The sequence below is a fragment of the Oncorhynchus tshawytscha genome, linkage group LG14 (genome assembly GCF_018296145.1).
Source record: "Oncorhynchus tshawytscha isolate Ot180627B linkage group LG14, Otsh_v2.0, whole genome shotgun sequence".
Lineage (NCBI taxonomy): Eukaryota > Metazoa > Chordata > Actinopteri > Salmoniformes > Salmonidae > Oncorhynchus > Oncorhynchus tshawytscha.
The window spans coordinates 29,424,534-29,442,675 of NC_056442.1; the positions used below are offsets into that span (position 1 = coordinate 29,424,534).

Genomic DNA, 18,142 nt, shown 5'->3' on the forward strand with positions numbered 1-18,142 from the left:
CGTCACCGCAAAATCTACAGGGAGAGCTAGAAAGTTCAAGCCTCCTTGGGTGCTGCCAAAGATTTACATTAGAAGTGCCCATCCATGAAGGCTCAAAGTCATTGGCCACAGATAAAATGACGTCAAATCACGTTATATCTACCGTAGCTTGGACTGATCATGTCAACATCATACTTTTAAAATCTTAGCTAGCAGTCATCATCATGAATCAAGTCGACAATCTACTAGAAAATCCTTTTCAATCATTGTCATATGATATAAATTATAGATAAAATGTTTCGGAGGATGTATGACTCGACCTTCGCCTCCCAAGCCCGTTAGGGAGTTGCAGCGATGAGACAAGATCGAGATTGGGAAGAAAAAGGGGGTTAACATTTTTTATAAATAAACATATCGGTGCTCATCGGACATTGTACATAAACATTACACAACAAGTTGGAAAAGCAAAGCAATCCTTATTTTGCGTCCCCTGTCTGCTATTCGGTGGAGAGGGTGTGTGGTCCAAGTCTGGGTTTAAGGGTCTCTTTTCCAAGCTTAAAAGGATAAACATTTACCAGTGGTGTAAAGTACTTAAGTGAAAATACTTTAAAGTACCACTTAAGTTGTTTTTTGTGTGTCTGTACTTTGCTTTTTTTCAGTTATTCATGCTATTACTTTTAATACTTAAGTATATTTTAGCAACTACAGATATTTAAAACCAAATAGTTTTAGACTTGAAAGCACCCTAAATCCAGAGAATGCCAGACTTTGATGAAAAAGTTTAATGACCGAATTTGCCGCACCACCTTCCTGTTCAAGTTAGCACAGTACAACGCTGAGTCCAAGAGTGTCTTGGAGTATGCTGCTGCATAAATTATGTAATATGCCAGGGAGATATGTATACTGTAGCTAAGAAAGTAATACTAACATGCTGACCAAACAGGACACGTCGCGTGCGCGAGCGTCGCAAAATAAATTTAGAAATCCATGTTATTCAATTATTGCACCCACACTGCTCGAGCAGTTTAGATGCGATCACCATATAAGTTCAAAGATGAAAAAGCCTGGAAGGAGGAGAGATGACTAGAATCGATTCGGTTGACCGTTTTATGTGTGGATTAATTGTTGGAGTAGAGGTCCTTTCAGGTAAAATAACAACTCAATGTTTATTTCCCAGGACAAATTAGCTAGCAACAGCAAGCTAGCTAAATAGGACAAATTAACATTAGCTAGCAAGTGCAAGCTAGCTAGCTAAATTGCCATACATGTTTATCTTATCATCTTTTCGACCTGTCCCCAAATTAATGCAATTGGTTCAGAGTTTGTTTTGATAATTTAACATGCGTGTCAACATGCATGTCAAATAAATGTATGCACGATAGCGCACGATGGCGAACGCGCGCAGCCGGTTTGGGTTCCGTGTCAGTGTATGTTGTGTAGTAAACTGTTGGCTGCCCATGTGCCTCACCCTAATAATTTGGTCCTTTTAACCTCGTAACTTAGCCTACTGTTCTGAATTGGTGGTGCACATGTAGCCTACACGCTGTTTTATAGAAATGTCATCATTGGGAGCGGAGCTAGCATGTTGGAGTGAAAGGCTGTGTGTGAGAGAGGCTCCTGCAACTTTTTTGCGAAACAATCTAACTTGACCTACTTTATGGCACTTTTACGTCTCTTTCTAATACAATATTGTAAATTTCTATGTGAAAATGCAAAGTAATAAGCAACCAAAGGACAATAAATCCACATTGGAGGCCTACTCCCCACCAAACAACGAGACAGACATGGCAGAAGGCACAGGTAACAACGTGAGACTTACAGAACTTACCTGGGCTCTGGGAGAACTACGTGTTGCTATGGCTGAGGATCTTAAGGCTACTATTGCTGAACTGGACACCAAAATCGAGAGCACCAATGGTTGAACGGTTGCTTCGCATGGCCAGAGTATTGTGGACCTTGAGAAACCTTCTGAATTCAACGCTGGTAGGATCGACGACTTAGAGAAGCTATGCACGTCATTGCAGGATAGTGTGCAGAGGCTTTCTGTGAAAGTGGTCGACCTAGTGGGCCAATACAGACGTCATAACCTTCTCGTTGTTGGTCTAGTAGAGGGGGTGGAGGCTGGCTCTCGCCACACCAACTTCTTCACCAAGCTATTAAGGGATGCAATGCGATCGGATGTCTTGGCTTCGGTTCCCCAGCTGGACCGTGCACATCGCGCTCTTGTCCCAGTGCCTGCTCCGGGCCAACGTCCTCGCCCAGTAATCATCTGTTGTCAAGACCGAGGATCTTATCCTGCGCGAGGCTCGAACGAGGGGTAATCTGTTACATAAAGGACACCCTTTCCGTGTCTATGAGAATTATGCGGCAAAGCATTGCGCCGGCTACAGAGATGTCATGACCAAACTCTACAAAATCCATCTTCACCCAGCCTTGCTCTTCCCTGCAAGACTCAGACCTACCCCTCCTTCCGGTGAGAAGATTTGGCTCTCCTCAGTTTTGGACGCAGAGAAGTTAATCCAGGAATATACAGGTTAGAGCGCCTTGTCATTGTGTGTTATGGACTGCTGATGAAACCTTATTAAACTGTCTCAGCAAGGGCTACCGAACCGGTAAGACGCTGAGCCGGCCAATGGAGGGCAGTCAGAGCTCTCATTTAACATTCATTTTACTTTGATTCCGGCTTGACGACTGAACTGAGAAAAAAAATCCAGAAAATCACATTGTAGGATTTTTAATGAATTTATTTGCAAATTATGGTGGAAAATAAGTATTTGGTCAATAACAAAATTTTATCTCAATACTTTGTTATATACCCTTTGTTTTCTGTAAGTATTCACAAGGTTTTCACACACTGTTGCTGGTATTTTGGCCCATTCCTCCATGCAGATCTCCTCTAGAGCAGTGATGTTTTGGGGCTGTTGCTGGGCAACACGGACTTTCAACTCCCTCCAAAGATTTTCTATGGGGTTGAGATCTAGAGACTGGCTAGGCCACTCCAGGACCTTGAAATGCTTCTTACGAAGCCACTCCTTCGTTGCCCGGGCGGTGTGTTTGGGATCATTGTCATGCTGAAAGACCCAGCCACGTTTCATCTTCAATGCCCTTGCTGATGGAAGGAGGTTTTCACTCAAAATCTCACGATACATGGCCCCATTCATTCTTTCCTTTACACAGATCAGTCGTCCTGGTCCCTTTGCAGAAAAACAGCCCCAAAGCATGATGTTTCCACCCCCATGCTTCACAGTAGGTATGGTGTTCTTTGGATGCAACTCAGCATTCTTTGTCCTCCAAACACGACGAATTGAGTTTTTAATAAAAAGTTATATTTTGGTTTCATCTGACCATATGACATTCTCCCAATCTTCTTCTGGAACATCCAAATGCTCTCTAGTAAACTTAGATGGGCCTGGACATGTACTGGTTTATGCAGGGGGACACGTCTGGCACTGCAGGATTTGAGTCCCTGGCGGCGTAGTGTGTTACTGATGGTAGGCTTTGTTACTTTGGTCCCAGCTCTCTGCAGGTCATTCACTAGGTCCCCCCTGTGTGGTTCTGGGATTTTTGCTCACCGTTCTTGTGATCATTTTGACCCCACGGGGTGAGATCTTGCGTGGAGCCCCAGATCTAGGGAGATTACCAGTGGTCTTGTATGTCTTCCATTTCCTAATAATTGCTCCCACAGTTGATTTCTTCAAACCAAGCTGCTTACCTATTGCAGATTCAGTCTTCCCAGCCTGGTGCAGGTCTGCAATTTTGTTTCTGGTGTCCTTTGACAGCTCTTTGGTCTTGGTCATTGTGGAGTTTGGAGAGTGACTGTTTGAGGTTGTGGACAGGTGTCTTTTATACTGATAACAAGTTAAAACAGGTGCCATTAATACAGGTAATGAGTGGAGGACAGAGGAGCCTCTTAAAGTTACAGGTCTGTGAGAGCCAGAAATCTTGCTTGTTTGTAGCTGACCAAATACTTATTTTCCACCATAATTTGCAAATAAATTCATTAAAAATCCTACAATGTGATATTCTGGATTTTTTTTCTCATTTTGTCTGTCATAGTTGAAGTCTACCTATGATGAAAATTACAGGCCTCTCTCATCTTTTTAAGTGGGAGAACTTGCACAATTGGTGGCTGACTAAATACTTTTTTGCCCCACTACATCTTAAGCGGATCCTAACCCCTTAATTATGCAAAACTTTTTGGAGGACTATAATCTCCCTGTCCTGAACCAGGAAGATTCTAACTTACTGAATAAGGAAATATCTCTTGGAGAAATTCGAGAAACAATTAAATCTCTAAAGAGTGGCAAGACCCCGGGCCCAGATGGATACCCAGGTGAATTCTGTAAAACATTCAGCAACATGCTCTCTCCCTACCTGCATAAATTGTTGGTTCAGACTGGCTTTATCCCTAACAGAAACTTATTCTTCAATCTCAGGCGCCTCTTCAACATTATGTATTCTCAGAGGTTACCTAACGTGGACCTTGCCATTATATCTCTTGACGCCGAAAAGGCCTTTGACCAAGTTGAGTGGTCCTATCTATTCAAGGCCCTACAGAAATGTAATATTGGAGATGGGTTCATAAATTGGATCCAGCTTTTATATTGGAACCTGTGTGCGAGAATACTCATTAACCAATCATTGTCGCCCTGATTTAACCTTTACAGAGAGACAAGGCAGGGTTCTGCGCTGTCGCCTATGCTCTTCACCCTAATTATTGAACCTCTCGCTCAGGCGATTAGATCTCATGCAGCAACACATGGCTATAATACTAAAGATACTCTAAATAAGATTTCTCTATACGCAGATGACATTCTCCTCTATATAACAGAACCCCAAGCAAGTATGCCAGCTATCCTTGATGTGATTCTTTTGTTTGGTAGCTTCTCGAGATACAGAATAAATTGAAACAAGAGGAAATTAATGCCCATACGGTTGCAAAACACCTCCTGGCTAAATTTCAGAAAAGTTTACCTACCTAGGAATTGTAGTTACCAAACAATACTCCTCACTATTTAAAGAGAATTTCCCCTCTCTGATGCAAAAACTCAAGGCAAACATACAATTTTGGAGAACTCTCCCAATTTCTCTGCTCAGAAGAATTAATGCCATTAAAATGGTCTTCCTCACATAACTGCTATACCAATACCAGAACATCCCAGTATTCATACCTAAGTCCTTTCATAAACAACTGGACTCAATTATCAATTCTTTCATCTGGGATTATAAAACACACTGGATAGGTAAAAAAAAAAACACCTCTGTAAATCCAAGATGGAAGGAGTATTGTCTCTCCCAAATGTTATATTTTATTACTGGGCCACTAACCTCCGCGTTGTTACGTTTCTGCTGGATGACGCACTTCCGTCATCCAGCTGGCTTAGTATGGAGCGTGAGGAGTGTCACCCCTTCTCTATTGGTGCTGTGATTCTGTCGCCTGCCAATCTGGAGATGTCACTTTATCGTAACAATCCTATTATACATAGCACAGTCTGAATCTGGAAGCAAATTAAAGTCCACTTTGAGCTTAGACCAATGTCATTCATGCTCCCTGTCGCCAGGAATCCCTCCTTTGCCCCTTCTAACCTTGATAACACCTTTGAGCGATGGGGAGAGCTGGGGATAAGTACCATAGGGGATTTATACATAGAGGGGACCTTTGCTTCCTTTGAGTTGCTGAGGGAAACTTATAATCTTCCCAGAAGTCATTTTTTCAGATACCTACAAATTAGAGACTATGTCAGAAAGCTCCTCCCAACATTTGGGAATGCTAAACCTTCCATGTTTGACAGATGCATAAAAATATGCCCCACCTCAGATAAACTGATATCGCATCTATATGATGCTTTTCAATCTGTTAGCACACCTTCTACAGATGCCATTAAGGCAAATTGGGAGGAAGAACTAGGGACTGACATCTCGGTGGCAGACTGGGAAGAGAGCTTGGTGTATATCCACACATGCTCCATTAACTCCAGACATCGTCTCATACAATTCAAGGTATTACACAGATTACACTATTCCAAAACTAAACTGAATAGGATATTTCCTGATACATCCCCTATGTGTGATACATGTCAGGCTGTGCAGGGTGCACTACTCCACTGCTTTGCCCTGTGCTTGAACTTGTATGGTTATTGGTGTGGAATTTTTTAGGATCCTCTCTGACGTTCTGGAGACTAATAGACCCAGACCCGCTTCTGATAATCCTGGGAGTGTCTGATTCCCTAAACGGATTAACCAACCCCCCAAAACAACTCATCTCTTACATTCTCATTTCGGCAAAAAAAATTATCTTGTTGTTTTGGAAAAGGAGGGAAGCTCCCTCTACCAAATTATGTCTCAGCGAATTGGCAAACACTGTACACTTAGAAAGAATGAGATAGATTCTGAACAATAAATTATCAACATTTGATCAAATCTGGCAGCCTTTCCTCTCTTACTTGGACCAGTCGGCGCTGTGAATTTGTATATTTTAACGCACTCTCAATTGTAATATTTGAATCTACCTTTGGGCAGCATGTGCTGGCCCCGCTACCCGAGCAGTTGGGAGAGGAATAGGGGGGAATAAGGGGGAGGGGAATAAGGGGGTGGGGGTGACATCTACCCTCTTTCTTTCTACCTGTTCTTGTTCTGTATGTCTTGTTTTATACCTAGAACTCTGGGTCTTGTTGTTTCTGTCTGCTCTTTAATGTTTAGATAAGAATTGCATACTTGTCTTTTATACCTATAAACCATTCTTGTGCGTGTTCAATAAAAAATATTTGAACGGAAAATAAATAAAGAATGTCATCATTGAATATTGTAAGAGCTTTCATTGTCTGTTTATATGCCCCCTTTATTTATCATACGGTTCTGACTTGGTGTACAGGGAGAACACTGTAAGATCGGCCCATTTCAAAAGTGCTGAATAAATAGTGATATTGACTATGTCCGTCTTAGCTCAGTCATTAATGTTTTCATTGAAATACAGATTGCCTCTTATCCTGTCATCATTCCCTTATGCCATAGTTTGTACATCTCAAATATCAGTAGAAACCACACTTGTTTAATTAAGCAAGTCAGCCATATCAGTTATGTTTTAAAAATCCATCAAGATTTACATGCTAAAATCGCCACTGGTTAAAGGGTAGGGGAAGGGTTAACTAACATGCTAAGTAGTTCCAAAGTAGCTCAAAAGTAGTAGTTACAAAATTGCTAATTAGCTAAAGTTGTCCGTGATGCGAATCGAACATGCAATCTTTGGGTTGCTAGACGTTTGCGTTATACACCCATCCATCCATTCTACATGAAGGCATCAATTATTGAGTTGGTAAGCATGGAATTCTGTAACATATGTAGCTCAGAGGAAACCTGGCCCAGGTTCTCTTCACAATCCAGGTAGTTTATTCAACCCTCGCAGGAGAGCCTTGCTCTTTGGAGCTTTGGTGAACTCGTCTTCCTCACATCTTCACAATTCACATGGCAGGCTCAATTGGAAAGATGGTATGGACACATTTGTCTATGATGTCCAGAAATAGGGCATAAGGGACATTACCAGTAGACGTTAGTGTCCAGTAGCTCACAGCTTTGTGCTCTCCACAGTATCCAGGTTTTACATGTTACTGTCCATACATATTGGGAAGGAGTTTCATCATGGCTCTCACAATCAGGCAGGCGATATCTCTGGACACTATTTGGCTCCTGGAGGAGACACTACACTGATGAATCATCTTGGATTCTGAGCTCTAGGCCAGTTGATCATAGACAGAGGCTACAATCTGTTTTGCCTCTGCTGGTTTCAAGTAGAAGTTTACCTATGTTTCTCCACTAGCCACTGACATTCCAAGGTGGTTCTTCAGATCATCCAGAAAGGGCAAGTGCCTCAGGAAGTGTTTGGCATCCTCCTTTGGGGCACCACAGTAGATTTTGGTCACAATAGTTTGGTCACAATAGTGTGCAGAGTGGCAGAACCAATCACAAGAAGTTCTCTATAGACAAGAGGGGGCTTACTGCCAAGGTGTGTCTCGGGAGTTCTGTATATAACAAAGGTTTACACAGGAGGAGGGTCTAGTCTTGTGGCTACATGTGATAAGCTAATTGACACTTAGAGAGATCAGCTTTCATGACAGTTTCGGTAACTTTGCTATCTCCGGCACTCAAGGCTTTTCTCAAGGCAATGGGGCCACCAGCCACACTCAGCAGGTCATTAAGTATAGAGCTCACAATCCTGAATCCCACAGGCCTGGAGAAGAGGATCTGCAGCTGCTTTGTATCAATGAAAGCATCTGTGAAGTGCAGAGTACCAGGCAGGTCCTGCAGCACAGACATCACCACCCACATGATCAGGTTGACCATGCAATGCTGGTGTATCCCTCTTCCTCAGAGGAGTCTGCAGGGTTGGCTCCAATGCTAAGAATCAGACTGGTGACAATTTCCACCACCACCCAAGATGCACTCTGTAGATGGGAGGCTGGGATGTAGGTCAAGTGACTGACAATGTCCTCAATGGCCTTTTGGAGTAAGCTTCTGCTCATTAACCCAATTGATTTCCTTTGAGCCACAGTCTGATCTCCACTTGCAGCGTTTATGCTACAGCAAAACAGAAAATAAAGGCCACAAGTTCAGAGACTATAAAAACTACAGGAAACAATGGAACTGATAGCTAATGAACACCTGTATCAAGTGAAGTAACAGACTCACGGGTTAAGGGAGGAGCACAGTGACTCTCCATGCCCATTCAGTCACTGAGAGAATGGTCTGTCACCGTGGGATGCAGTGCAAAGTACAGAAAATGTATCTTGTACCAGGTCCAACTCCCTCTTATGGAGTTTCAGGTGAACACATTAACAGTGTTAATTTCAACAACAAAAATAGTGACAAAAATATTAGTCCGGGAATAAAATGATTTAATTTCAGTTGACTAAAACGAGACAAGACAAAATTCTCTGTGACTAGAATCTGACCAGGTGGACTGGACAAGAGTTTTTGGAGAGATTTAAAGCTTTTGAGTGATAAGCACAAATAATATTAGCAGAACCGATGCACAGCGCAGTTCTGTTCAGCAGTGGGAAGGTTGTGTCCCACCTGGCAAACACAGCTTACATCAGCTGGTGAACTGCGGTGGAGCAAGCAATGAGTGTGGGCAGACCAGGCCCCCAGTGTCCGGTCTGGAGCTTGAAGTCAGGAGCTCTGCTGGTCTGCTAGCGGTGCCAAAAGCCCTGGTCTGCCTAGAAAGCCGATGTAAATAACAATCGACAGAACGTCCAAACAAAAAAAGTCTCCCGGTTGACTCTCTCAGGCACAATGAAAACGACTACATCGACCATGATCCTTTGCTAGTTACAGCCACTTTCACCATGATCTTTAGCATTTTTTTTGGTGTCATTCAGCCCCACTCAGCCCTGACCTTATTCTATTTATTTTATTGGAGGTACTTTAACTTTTGAAACTCAATTAACGTGTTTAATTTTTAATTTTATTTATTTTTTATATTTACTTTAGTGTTATTTGATGTTTCTTTAGAGAAAATATACATGTCGTGATGTCCTATGTTTTTTAGTTTATGTATTGTAATTAGAAATGCAATAATAATATAAATATATTTTAAAAAATGTGCTTCAAATTCAATGCTTCCAGCATCATGCGCCATCGGGAGTTTTACATAGGAATGCTTGGATGACGTCAGCGCTATCATTATCTACTGGTTTTAATAGAGAGCAATAGTAATGCCGTCTTTTTGTAGCCACTAATTCCACTATGGTTCGTTAGACAAAGCCTACAGGAACATGAAAGGAGTTATTTTGGGAAATAAGGTCTGTGGTAAACACAGGCATTGGAGATCTTATACGTTTTGTTCTATGAGATAAATTTCATCAGCTAACGTCACCTCTTGTGAATTCTGAAGCATTTATGTAATCAAAAAAGCACATAAAGGCTTCATAATTCATAAAGGCCATGTTAACTGACTGATATTAACAAAACGGATAAGATCTCCTAAGCCTGTGTTAACCTCACAACTTATTTTTGAAGTTTATCCCAAAACCCATTTTTTTCTCCATTAATTTCCCCCATAGGAATAGAGCGCCACAGTGGACACATCATAATACCCATATAACCTAGCTGTCAAACAAGGAAATTGTTCTAAATGTTTTTTCACCTTTCATTTTTCCCATAGGGGATTTTAGAACCACTTCAAACAAGGTCTGTGTTTCATGTAGGCTTTCACTGGTGTGACATTTTGATAACTGTGTAAATCTCTCACGGACAAGTTTACTTTTATCAATATATTCGTCTCTATTTCCTCTCAGATTTGAAAATGCTAATTAGCATCAAAGTAGAAAACATGCAAGACTACAAATCTCTGCAAGCTCCTGCACGTCATCTCTAGCTGACACCTTTGCTGTCAGCTAGCTAGCCACCTTGATCCAAAATGAACAATGAAAATAGAAACTCATATGTGCTGGTTTATTTATGCATTAGGTCTTCTGTCTTGTATAGAATACCATCCTAGTAGCAGTCAGGTATTTACATTGTGCCATGAATATTATTAGCTAGTAATTATTATTACTAGCTAACCACCTACATGATATTAGCAACATACCCTTATTTTACCATATCCTCTTCTCCTTCAGCCAGCGGAGGTCTTTATTTAATACCCTATTATTTCTGCCAACTATATGAATGAGGTGAAATCTACTTCCCTTCATGGTGTCAGAATCAACTGCTGTATTAAAGATATTCATAACTAACTTGTTGCCATGTTCTGTTGCAGATTCAAAGCCAGATTAACTCATTGCAGAATGTATCCATTATCATGAATAAGCATATAAGAATGCATCTAGTCACCCATCAATCACATCAAACACCTGAACTCAAACAATGACATTTTAATAAACAAAAATAGTAAACAATGCATACAGTATGCCTTTCATACATAACATATAAACATCTGACTTGAAATAAAGATTCAATGATTTATTAATCAATGCTACAAACCTGGGACATCGAAGATCACCATATGAACTCTTATTACTATCAGAGAGCCACAGATTCTTCTTATTTTCCATTTTAGGAATTAAACCAGCACAAATAACACAACCTGTAAAACAGGATATTGTGATTTTTGGTGGGTGAGATACAAATGGAGAAACAACTGGATATGTAAGGTAGGTTTAATATAAAATACTAGGTCAACTCCAGCAGAATAAGACACACTCAATAGACTCAAAACAAGGAAGCCGTGCCTGAACGCAGCTATATCAACACCCTTCTTGTCAATGTAACAGGCCCATATTGCTGATGTCAGTTGTGAGCAGAACATTTACCACTGCATTCAGTCTGAACCACAAAATAAGCAGGACAGTATTACACTGGTGAAAAAAAAGTTACAAACACAGTGCACCACAACACTTTGTTTACTTAGTCTAGACGTTATCAAATCAGGAGAAGAACCAATGTAGGAAGCAGCAGAGAGAAAATGGGTGAAGTTAGGGTGGGTTTATAGAGATAAGATGGAGAGTTCCAAAATGTCTGATGTTGAGGGACCATGGGGCATAAAAGGCACTGTGGAATAAGGGGTAGCTAGAGGGATGCTTAGTTGTGGAATAAACTAAATGGGGGCTGGTGTGCTTCTGCAGCCCTTTTAGGTCATTGTCACAAATATCCAGTCATGCACAGGGTCTCTGTGTCCCTCATGCCGTCTCAGTTGCAGCATTCAAATCGTGGTCATCGTGTGTCTGTGAATCACAACTTTAAAGACAATGAGTGATCACCACATTTCCAGAAATTAAGCCATACAAAATACAACTTAAGCATTGAGGACAGCCTTTTGTTGACAACATGGCGGTTTACACTATGTCTACTGTGTGTGAATGATAGAAGAATCTTACCCAAGCTGTAGGTCCATTTCAGTGTGTGTGGTCACTTAGGTCTGCACATCAACCAGTATTGGGACAATTGGAGACTTGGGATGCTTGCTCTCAAAGTTCTGCTTGAATGTCTTCTGGTCTGCATCTATAAAGGTCAAGTACAAAATGTAGGAAGTTAATCTGTGGATTAGATTGAATTCAAATTTGACACCAGAGGATGCTGGTGGGAGGAGCTATAAGAGGATGGGCTCATTGTAATGGCTGGAAAGGAATATTGGAACAGAGTCAAACATGTGGTTTCCATATGTTTGATACCGTTCCATTCCAGTCATAGCAATGAGCACATCCTCCTATAACTCGTCCCACCAGCCTCCACTGGTTAAAACAAATAATAAACTAGGTTGCTTCCTTAGCAGCCACTGCCTTGGCATCAGTCAACTAGTTCAACTTCAAATTGAGAGTGGAGCATGTGTTATACAGTTGAAGTCGAAAGTTTACGTACACTTAGGTTGGAGTCATTAAAACTCGTTTTTCAACCACTCCACAAATTTCTTGTTAACAAAATATATTTTTGGCAAGTCGGTTAGGACATCTACTTTGTGCATGACAAGTAATTTTTCCAACAATTGTTTACAGACAGAGTGAAATATAAGTAAAATCTATCACAATTCCAGTGGGTCAGAAGTTTACATAGACTAAGTTGATTGTGCCTTTAAACAGCTTGGAAAATTCCAGAAAATTATGTCATGGCTTTAGAAGCTTCTGATAGGCTAATTGACATAATTTGAGTCAATTGGAGGTGTACCTGTGGATGTAACTCAAGACCTATCTTCAAACTCAGTGCCTCTTTGCTTGACATCATGATAAAATCAAAATAAATCAGCCCAAAATTGTAGACCTCCATGCTGGAGGAAACAGGTACAGAAGTATCTATATCCAAAGTAAACGAGTCCTATATCAACATAACCTGAAAGGCCGCTCAGCAAGGAAGAAGCCACTGCTCCAAAACCACCATAAAAAAGCCAGACTACGGTTTGCAACTGCACATGGGGGCAAAGATCATACTTTTTGGAGAAATGTCCTCTGGTCTGATGAAAAAAAAATATAACTGTTTGGCCATAATGACCATCGTTATGTTTGGAGGAAAAAGGGGGAGTCTTGCAAGCTGAAGAACACCATCCCAACCGTGAAGCACAGGGGTGGCAGCATCATGTTGTGGGGGTGCTTTGCTGCAGGAGGGACTGGTGCACTTCACAAAATAGATGGCATCATGAGGAGGGACAATTATGTGGATGGACAATTATGTGGATATACTGAAGGAACATCTCAAGACATCAGTCAAGTTAAAGCTTGGTCGCAAATGGGTCTTCCAAATGGACAATGTCCCCAAGCATACTTCCAAAGTTGTGGCAAAATGTTAAGGACAACAAAGTCAAGGTATTGGAGTGACCATCACAAAGCCCTGACCTCAGTCCTATAGAAAATTTGTGGGCAGAACTGAAAAAGCATGTGCGAGCAAGGAGGCCTTCAAACCTGACTCAGTTACACCAGCTGTCAGGATGAATGGGCCAAAATTCACCCAACTTATTGTGGGAAGCTTGTGGAAGGCTATCCGAAACGTTTCACCCAAGTTAAACAATTTAAAGGCAATGCTACCAAATACTAATTGAGCGTATGTAAACTTCTGACCCACTGGGACCCACTGTGATCCTGACTGACCTAAGACAGGGAATTTATACTACGATTATATGTCAGGAATTGTGAAAAACTGAGTTTAAATGTATTTGGCTAAGGTGTATGTAAACTTCCGACTTCAACTGTATATCAATACCATCTAAATGAATCCCACCGATTGTACCCATAGTACAGAATAATGACTTAAAAGGGTGTCCATCTCCAGATTTGAATTGTAGGGGTGTGAATAAGCTTTTGTTCCAGACCAGCTCATACCTGAATACAAATCATAGCCTATCACCGTGATTCAATATGTTGATTATTTAAGTCAGGTATTAGAGCTGGGCTGGGACAAAACCCTTTACACACTTTTGCTCTTCAGAACCTGCAATGATTGAGCTAATCTTACCCCACACATCTTTGCTTGATTCAGATTTTGTCCGGTCTGGACCGGCCTATATTTGGCCCAAACATAGACATCTATAATTGGTTCAGATTTGGTCCGGACCGGCCTTGATTTGGCGCAAACAAAGACGTCTACAATTGGTTCAGATTTGGTCCTGTCCAAATCTGAGCCAATCATAGACATCTATGTTTCACAAGTTTGGACAGTACAGCACAGCAGAGTACAAAAGACCTACATTACAGTACATAGTATAGTACAGTAGAGTACAGTACAATTCAGTAGAATATAGTAAATAAAGTAAATAATAGTAAAGTAAATAATAGTAAAGTATTGTGTACTCTATTGTATCCTACTTTACTCTACTGAATTAAACCATACTGTACTGTACACTACTGCATTAAACTACTCTGTAACTATACTGAACTCTACTGTAGTCTACTCTACTGAATAAAACTCTACAATCCTGTACCATACCGTACTGTGCTCTACTGTAGTGAACTGTGCCGTACTGTACTGTGATGTTCAAACTTGTGAAACAGAGCCTAGACTTCTATGACTAGTTCACTGTAGGGATGGTGCCAGGTTTTCTCCAGGCGTGACCCTTGGCATTCAGGCCAAAAAGTTCGATCTTGGTTTCTTCAGACCAGAGAATCTTGTTTCTCATGGTCCAAGAGTCCTTTAGGTGCCTTTTGGCAAACTACAAGCAGGCTGTCATGTGCCTTTTACTGAGGAGTGGCTTCTGTCTGGCCACTCTACCATAAAGGCTTGATTGGTGGAGTGCTGCAGAGATGGTTGTCCTTCTGCAATGTTCTCCCATCTCCACAGAGGAACTCTGGAGCTCTGTCAGAGTGACCATCGGGTTCTTGATCACCTCACTGAGCAAGATCCTTCTCTCCTGATTGCTCAGTTTGGCTGGGCAGCCAGCTCTAGGAAGAGACTTGGTGTTTCCAAACTTCTTCCATTTAAGAATGATGGAGGCCACTGTGTTCTTGGGGATCTTAAATGTTGCAGACATTTCTTGGTACCCATCCCTAGCCCTGTGCCTCGACACAATCCTGTCTCGGAGCTCTCCAGACAATTCCTTCGACCTCATGGCTTGTTTTATGCTCTGACACACACGATCAACAGTGGGACCATATATGGACAGGTGTGTGCCTTTCCAAATCATGTCCAATCAATTGAATTTACCACATGTGGACTCCAAACAAATTGTAGAAACATCTCAAGGATAATCAATGGAAACAGGAGGCACCTGAGCTCAATTTCAAATCTCATAGCAAAGGATCTGAATTCTTATGTAAATAAGGTATGTTTTTTATTTTTTATAAATTTGCAAAAATGTCTACAAACCTGATTTTGCGTTTTCATTTTGGGGTATTGTGTGTAGATTAATGAGGGGGAAATCAATTTAATCAATTCTAGAATAAGGCTGTAATGTAACAAAATGTGGAAGAAGTCAGGGGTCTGAAAACTTCCCAAAAGCACTGTATGTGCAGTTGAAATTTGTCCATAGAATTTACTGCTGCTAATGTTGTATTTTCAACATCTGGAACATACATATTTTTTTTACATCTGGAAAATTCCAAAAATACATATTTTCACTTTTGTTTCAGCACTTAAAATGCACTGGATTTCAACATCCCCAAAATACTTATTTAACGGATAGAAAATACATATTTTCGACACCCGGAAAATACGTTTTTCACCTTTCACTCAGCACCTAGAATGCACCTGACTTCAACGTCTGAAAAATACGTCATTTTGCTTACTGGTGGTCTTGTCCCGCGCACTCACCCTGTAGAAGAGGCTACTCGTCTCATTCGCAGAACCGGAGGAGCTGGTGGCTATATTATTCTGCAGTAGCTGTCTCCGGTGAGCGAATGAAGGAAGAGGATTGGAACAAACAGGCAGCATAGTAGCTAAAACTGCTGTGGACTCTTTCTCACCAAAAGAGGAACCAGACGGCAGGCACGCACGGACGCACAGGTCTATCCTAACCGGACGAACCGACTAGTAAATGGGCATAATGTTTAATCTAGCCACCGGCAGCAGAACGTGCATATACAGCATCACCTTTCTGTCCGCGGTCGTGATTTCCTCCTGCCACGCGCTCCGCCGCTGTGGGGACGTGCAGTGCGTTGAGGGCCAGCAGTGCTGTCCCCCTACCGTTACCGGCAACGGTAGCGCGAGTTCCATGGTGCGCTGCTGCAAGCTCCCACTGCATATATTCTTCGACAACGTGGGCTGGGTGACGCGCAAACTATCGGGCATCCTGATCCTGCTGCTCCTTTTCGCAATGGGCTACTTCATCCAGCGGATTATCTGCCCGCGCCCGCGCCGACACCCCCACCCAGAACACCCCGAGGAGCCCTCTCTCTTCCACGGACACGCCACCGCGTCCCAGGACTCCTTACTGGACCGGTACCCCGAATACAGTTTTGGGGACTTCACCTCGCCAGTGCTGCTACCCGCATATGATGAGGTGAAGTACCTGCCGACCTACGAAGAGACCATGCAGGAGGTGCGCAGAGACCAGTCGGATGATAATTTACTGGTCCATTCGGAGGAGCCTGCTGCGGACCGAGGGACGCGGGGAGGACCGATACCCAGAGAAGAGGGACAGGACACTTCAGGACAGAACACACGCGCGTCACGGAATTCTGTCTGACTAAATGTGATGGACTATCCAATTTAAGAATTGTTATTTTATTATGAACTAAAGGAGAGACGTACAGGCTATATTATAACAAGTGCAATTACAATCTGTTGCAATGAATGTTAAAAATAATATGAACTGGCAATTTGGTCAATGACGTGAGTTTTATATGATTGGGTGGATGATTCCCCTTTTGTATGCAAATTAAGACTTGGTATGAGAAACGGAGACAATAAAAGAGATATGGCTGCTATAATTGGCGCTCTTTTGTGTATTGACAGGCAGCTAATTTGGCCCCGGTACAATCACATTAAGTTTTGCTGAGCGGTTCAATTTCCAAAGGCACCGCGAGACAGTTGGCTTTCTCCTCCATATTTTTCTTTTATGAGATGAACAGGCTGAGAATGAGTTTGAGTCTACTGGGCCTGAAAGACGTCTATTCATTCGTATATGTATATCCTAGAAATCATGTCATATAATAGTATTTGTCATTTTTCACACATGTACAACTGTGTATTAATATGCATGCAAGAATTGGAAATGTTTTTTTTTTTCTTTTCTTCATATCACAACTCTCCCCAGGTCACAGGCTGGGTCTATGAGAATCACCTAGTGCAGTTTTCAGTAGCCTAGTGGGGATTCAAAAGTAATAGAATAGTCACACCATGAAATGAATACAAATACTCTCTCCAACACATCTACATAAGCTATGCCTGACATTTTGTTACATCAGCAAGTGCTTTTATCCAATGTATCAGAGAGCTCAGCTCACACACACTGCAGCATGAACACTATCTCCTCCCTCCCTCCTCAATGAGAGATGATGATGATCCTAAATACTGATCCAAGGTCTAGTTACCATGTGAGTGAGCAGACCACCTCTGATAGTTTATCTTTGATGTAGTGACCATAGTTGAATGACAAATCATTCACCATCATCAGCATTAGAGCACTTGAATACAGACATGCCTTGCATGGAAAAAGGCAGGAAGATGACTGATAGACAATACAGACAGTCATAAAGACAGAAGTATAGAATAGACAGCAGTAAATAAAGAGCTAAGCTGGAGCTGCAGACTGAGATAGCCGGAATACAGGAGAGATCAGTGAACAGAGATTACACCCTTGTCTGTTTATTGATTGATCTGTCATACTTACCTGTGTCTGTCTGTCTGTCGCCCAGACCAGTTAGCAGGCAGGTACATTTCAATATCTTAATGCTCAATTCTAAATCGATCTGTAGTCCAGGAACCAGAAATAATATACAGTTGAAGTCGGGAAGTTTACATACACTTAGGTTGGCTGTCATTAAAACTAATTTTTCAACCACTCCACAAATTTCTTGTTAACAAACTATAGTTTTGGCAAGTCGGTTAGGACAACTACTTCATTTATCCAACAATTGTTTACAGACAAATTTCACTTATAATTCACTGTATCACAATTCCAGTAGGTCAGAAGTTTACATACACTAAGTTGACTTTGCCTTTAAACAGCCTGGAAAATTCCAGAAAATGATGTCATGGCTTTAGAAGCTTCTGATAGGCTAATTGACATAATTTGAGTCAATTGGAGGTG

General features: G+C 41.6%; 1 protein-coding gene and 1 long non-coding RNA gene across 8 annotated transcripts in view; one reads left to right on the forward strand and one right to left on the reverse strand.

The window, feature by feature from the left end:
• Positions 1-10,832: 10,832 nt before the first annotated feature.
• The window catches only part of LOC112266965, an 85,056-nt gene continuing 77,746 nt past the window's right edge, over positions 10,833-18,142 (reverse strand). For 5 of the 7 annotated variants that reach the window (XR_006078827.1, XR_006078825.1, XR_006078830.1 and 2 more), the window contains one exon: positions 10,833-11,973. This is a non-coding gene — a long non-coding RNA (uncharacterized LOC112266965). The remainder of the gene's footprint in view (positions 11,974-18,142) is intronic. The other 2 variants (XR_006078831.1, XR_006078826.1) reach the window with 2 other exon arrangements.
• LOC112266967 (uncharacterized membrane protein C3orf80 homolog) lies at positions 15,686-17,096 on the forward strand. The gene has a single exon (XM_024444941.2). It carries the CDS (start codon positions 15,926-15,928, stop codon positions 16,574-16,576), a length of 651 nt encoding a protein of 216 aa, XP_024300709.1. The 5' UTR covers positions 15,686-15,925; the 3' UTR covers positions 16,577-17,096.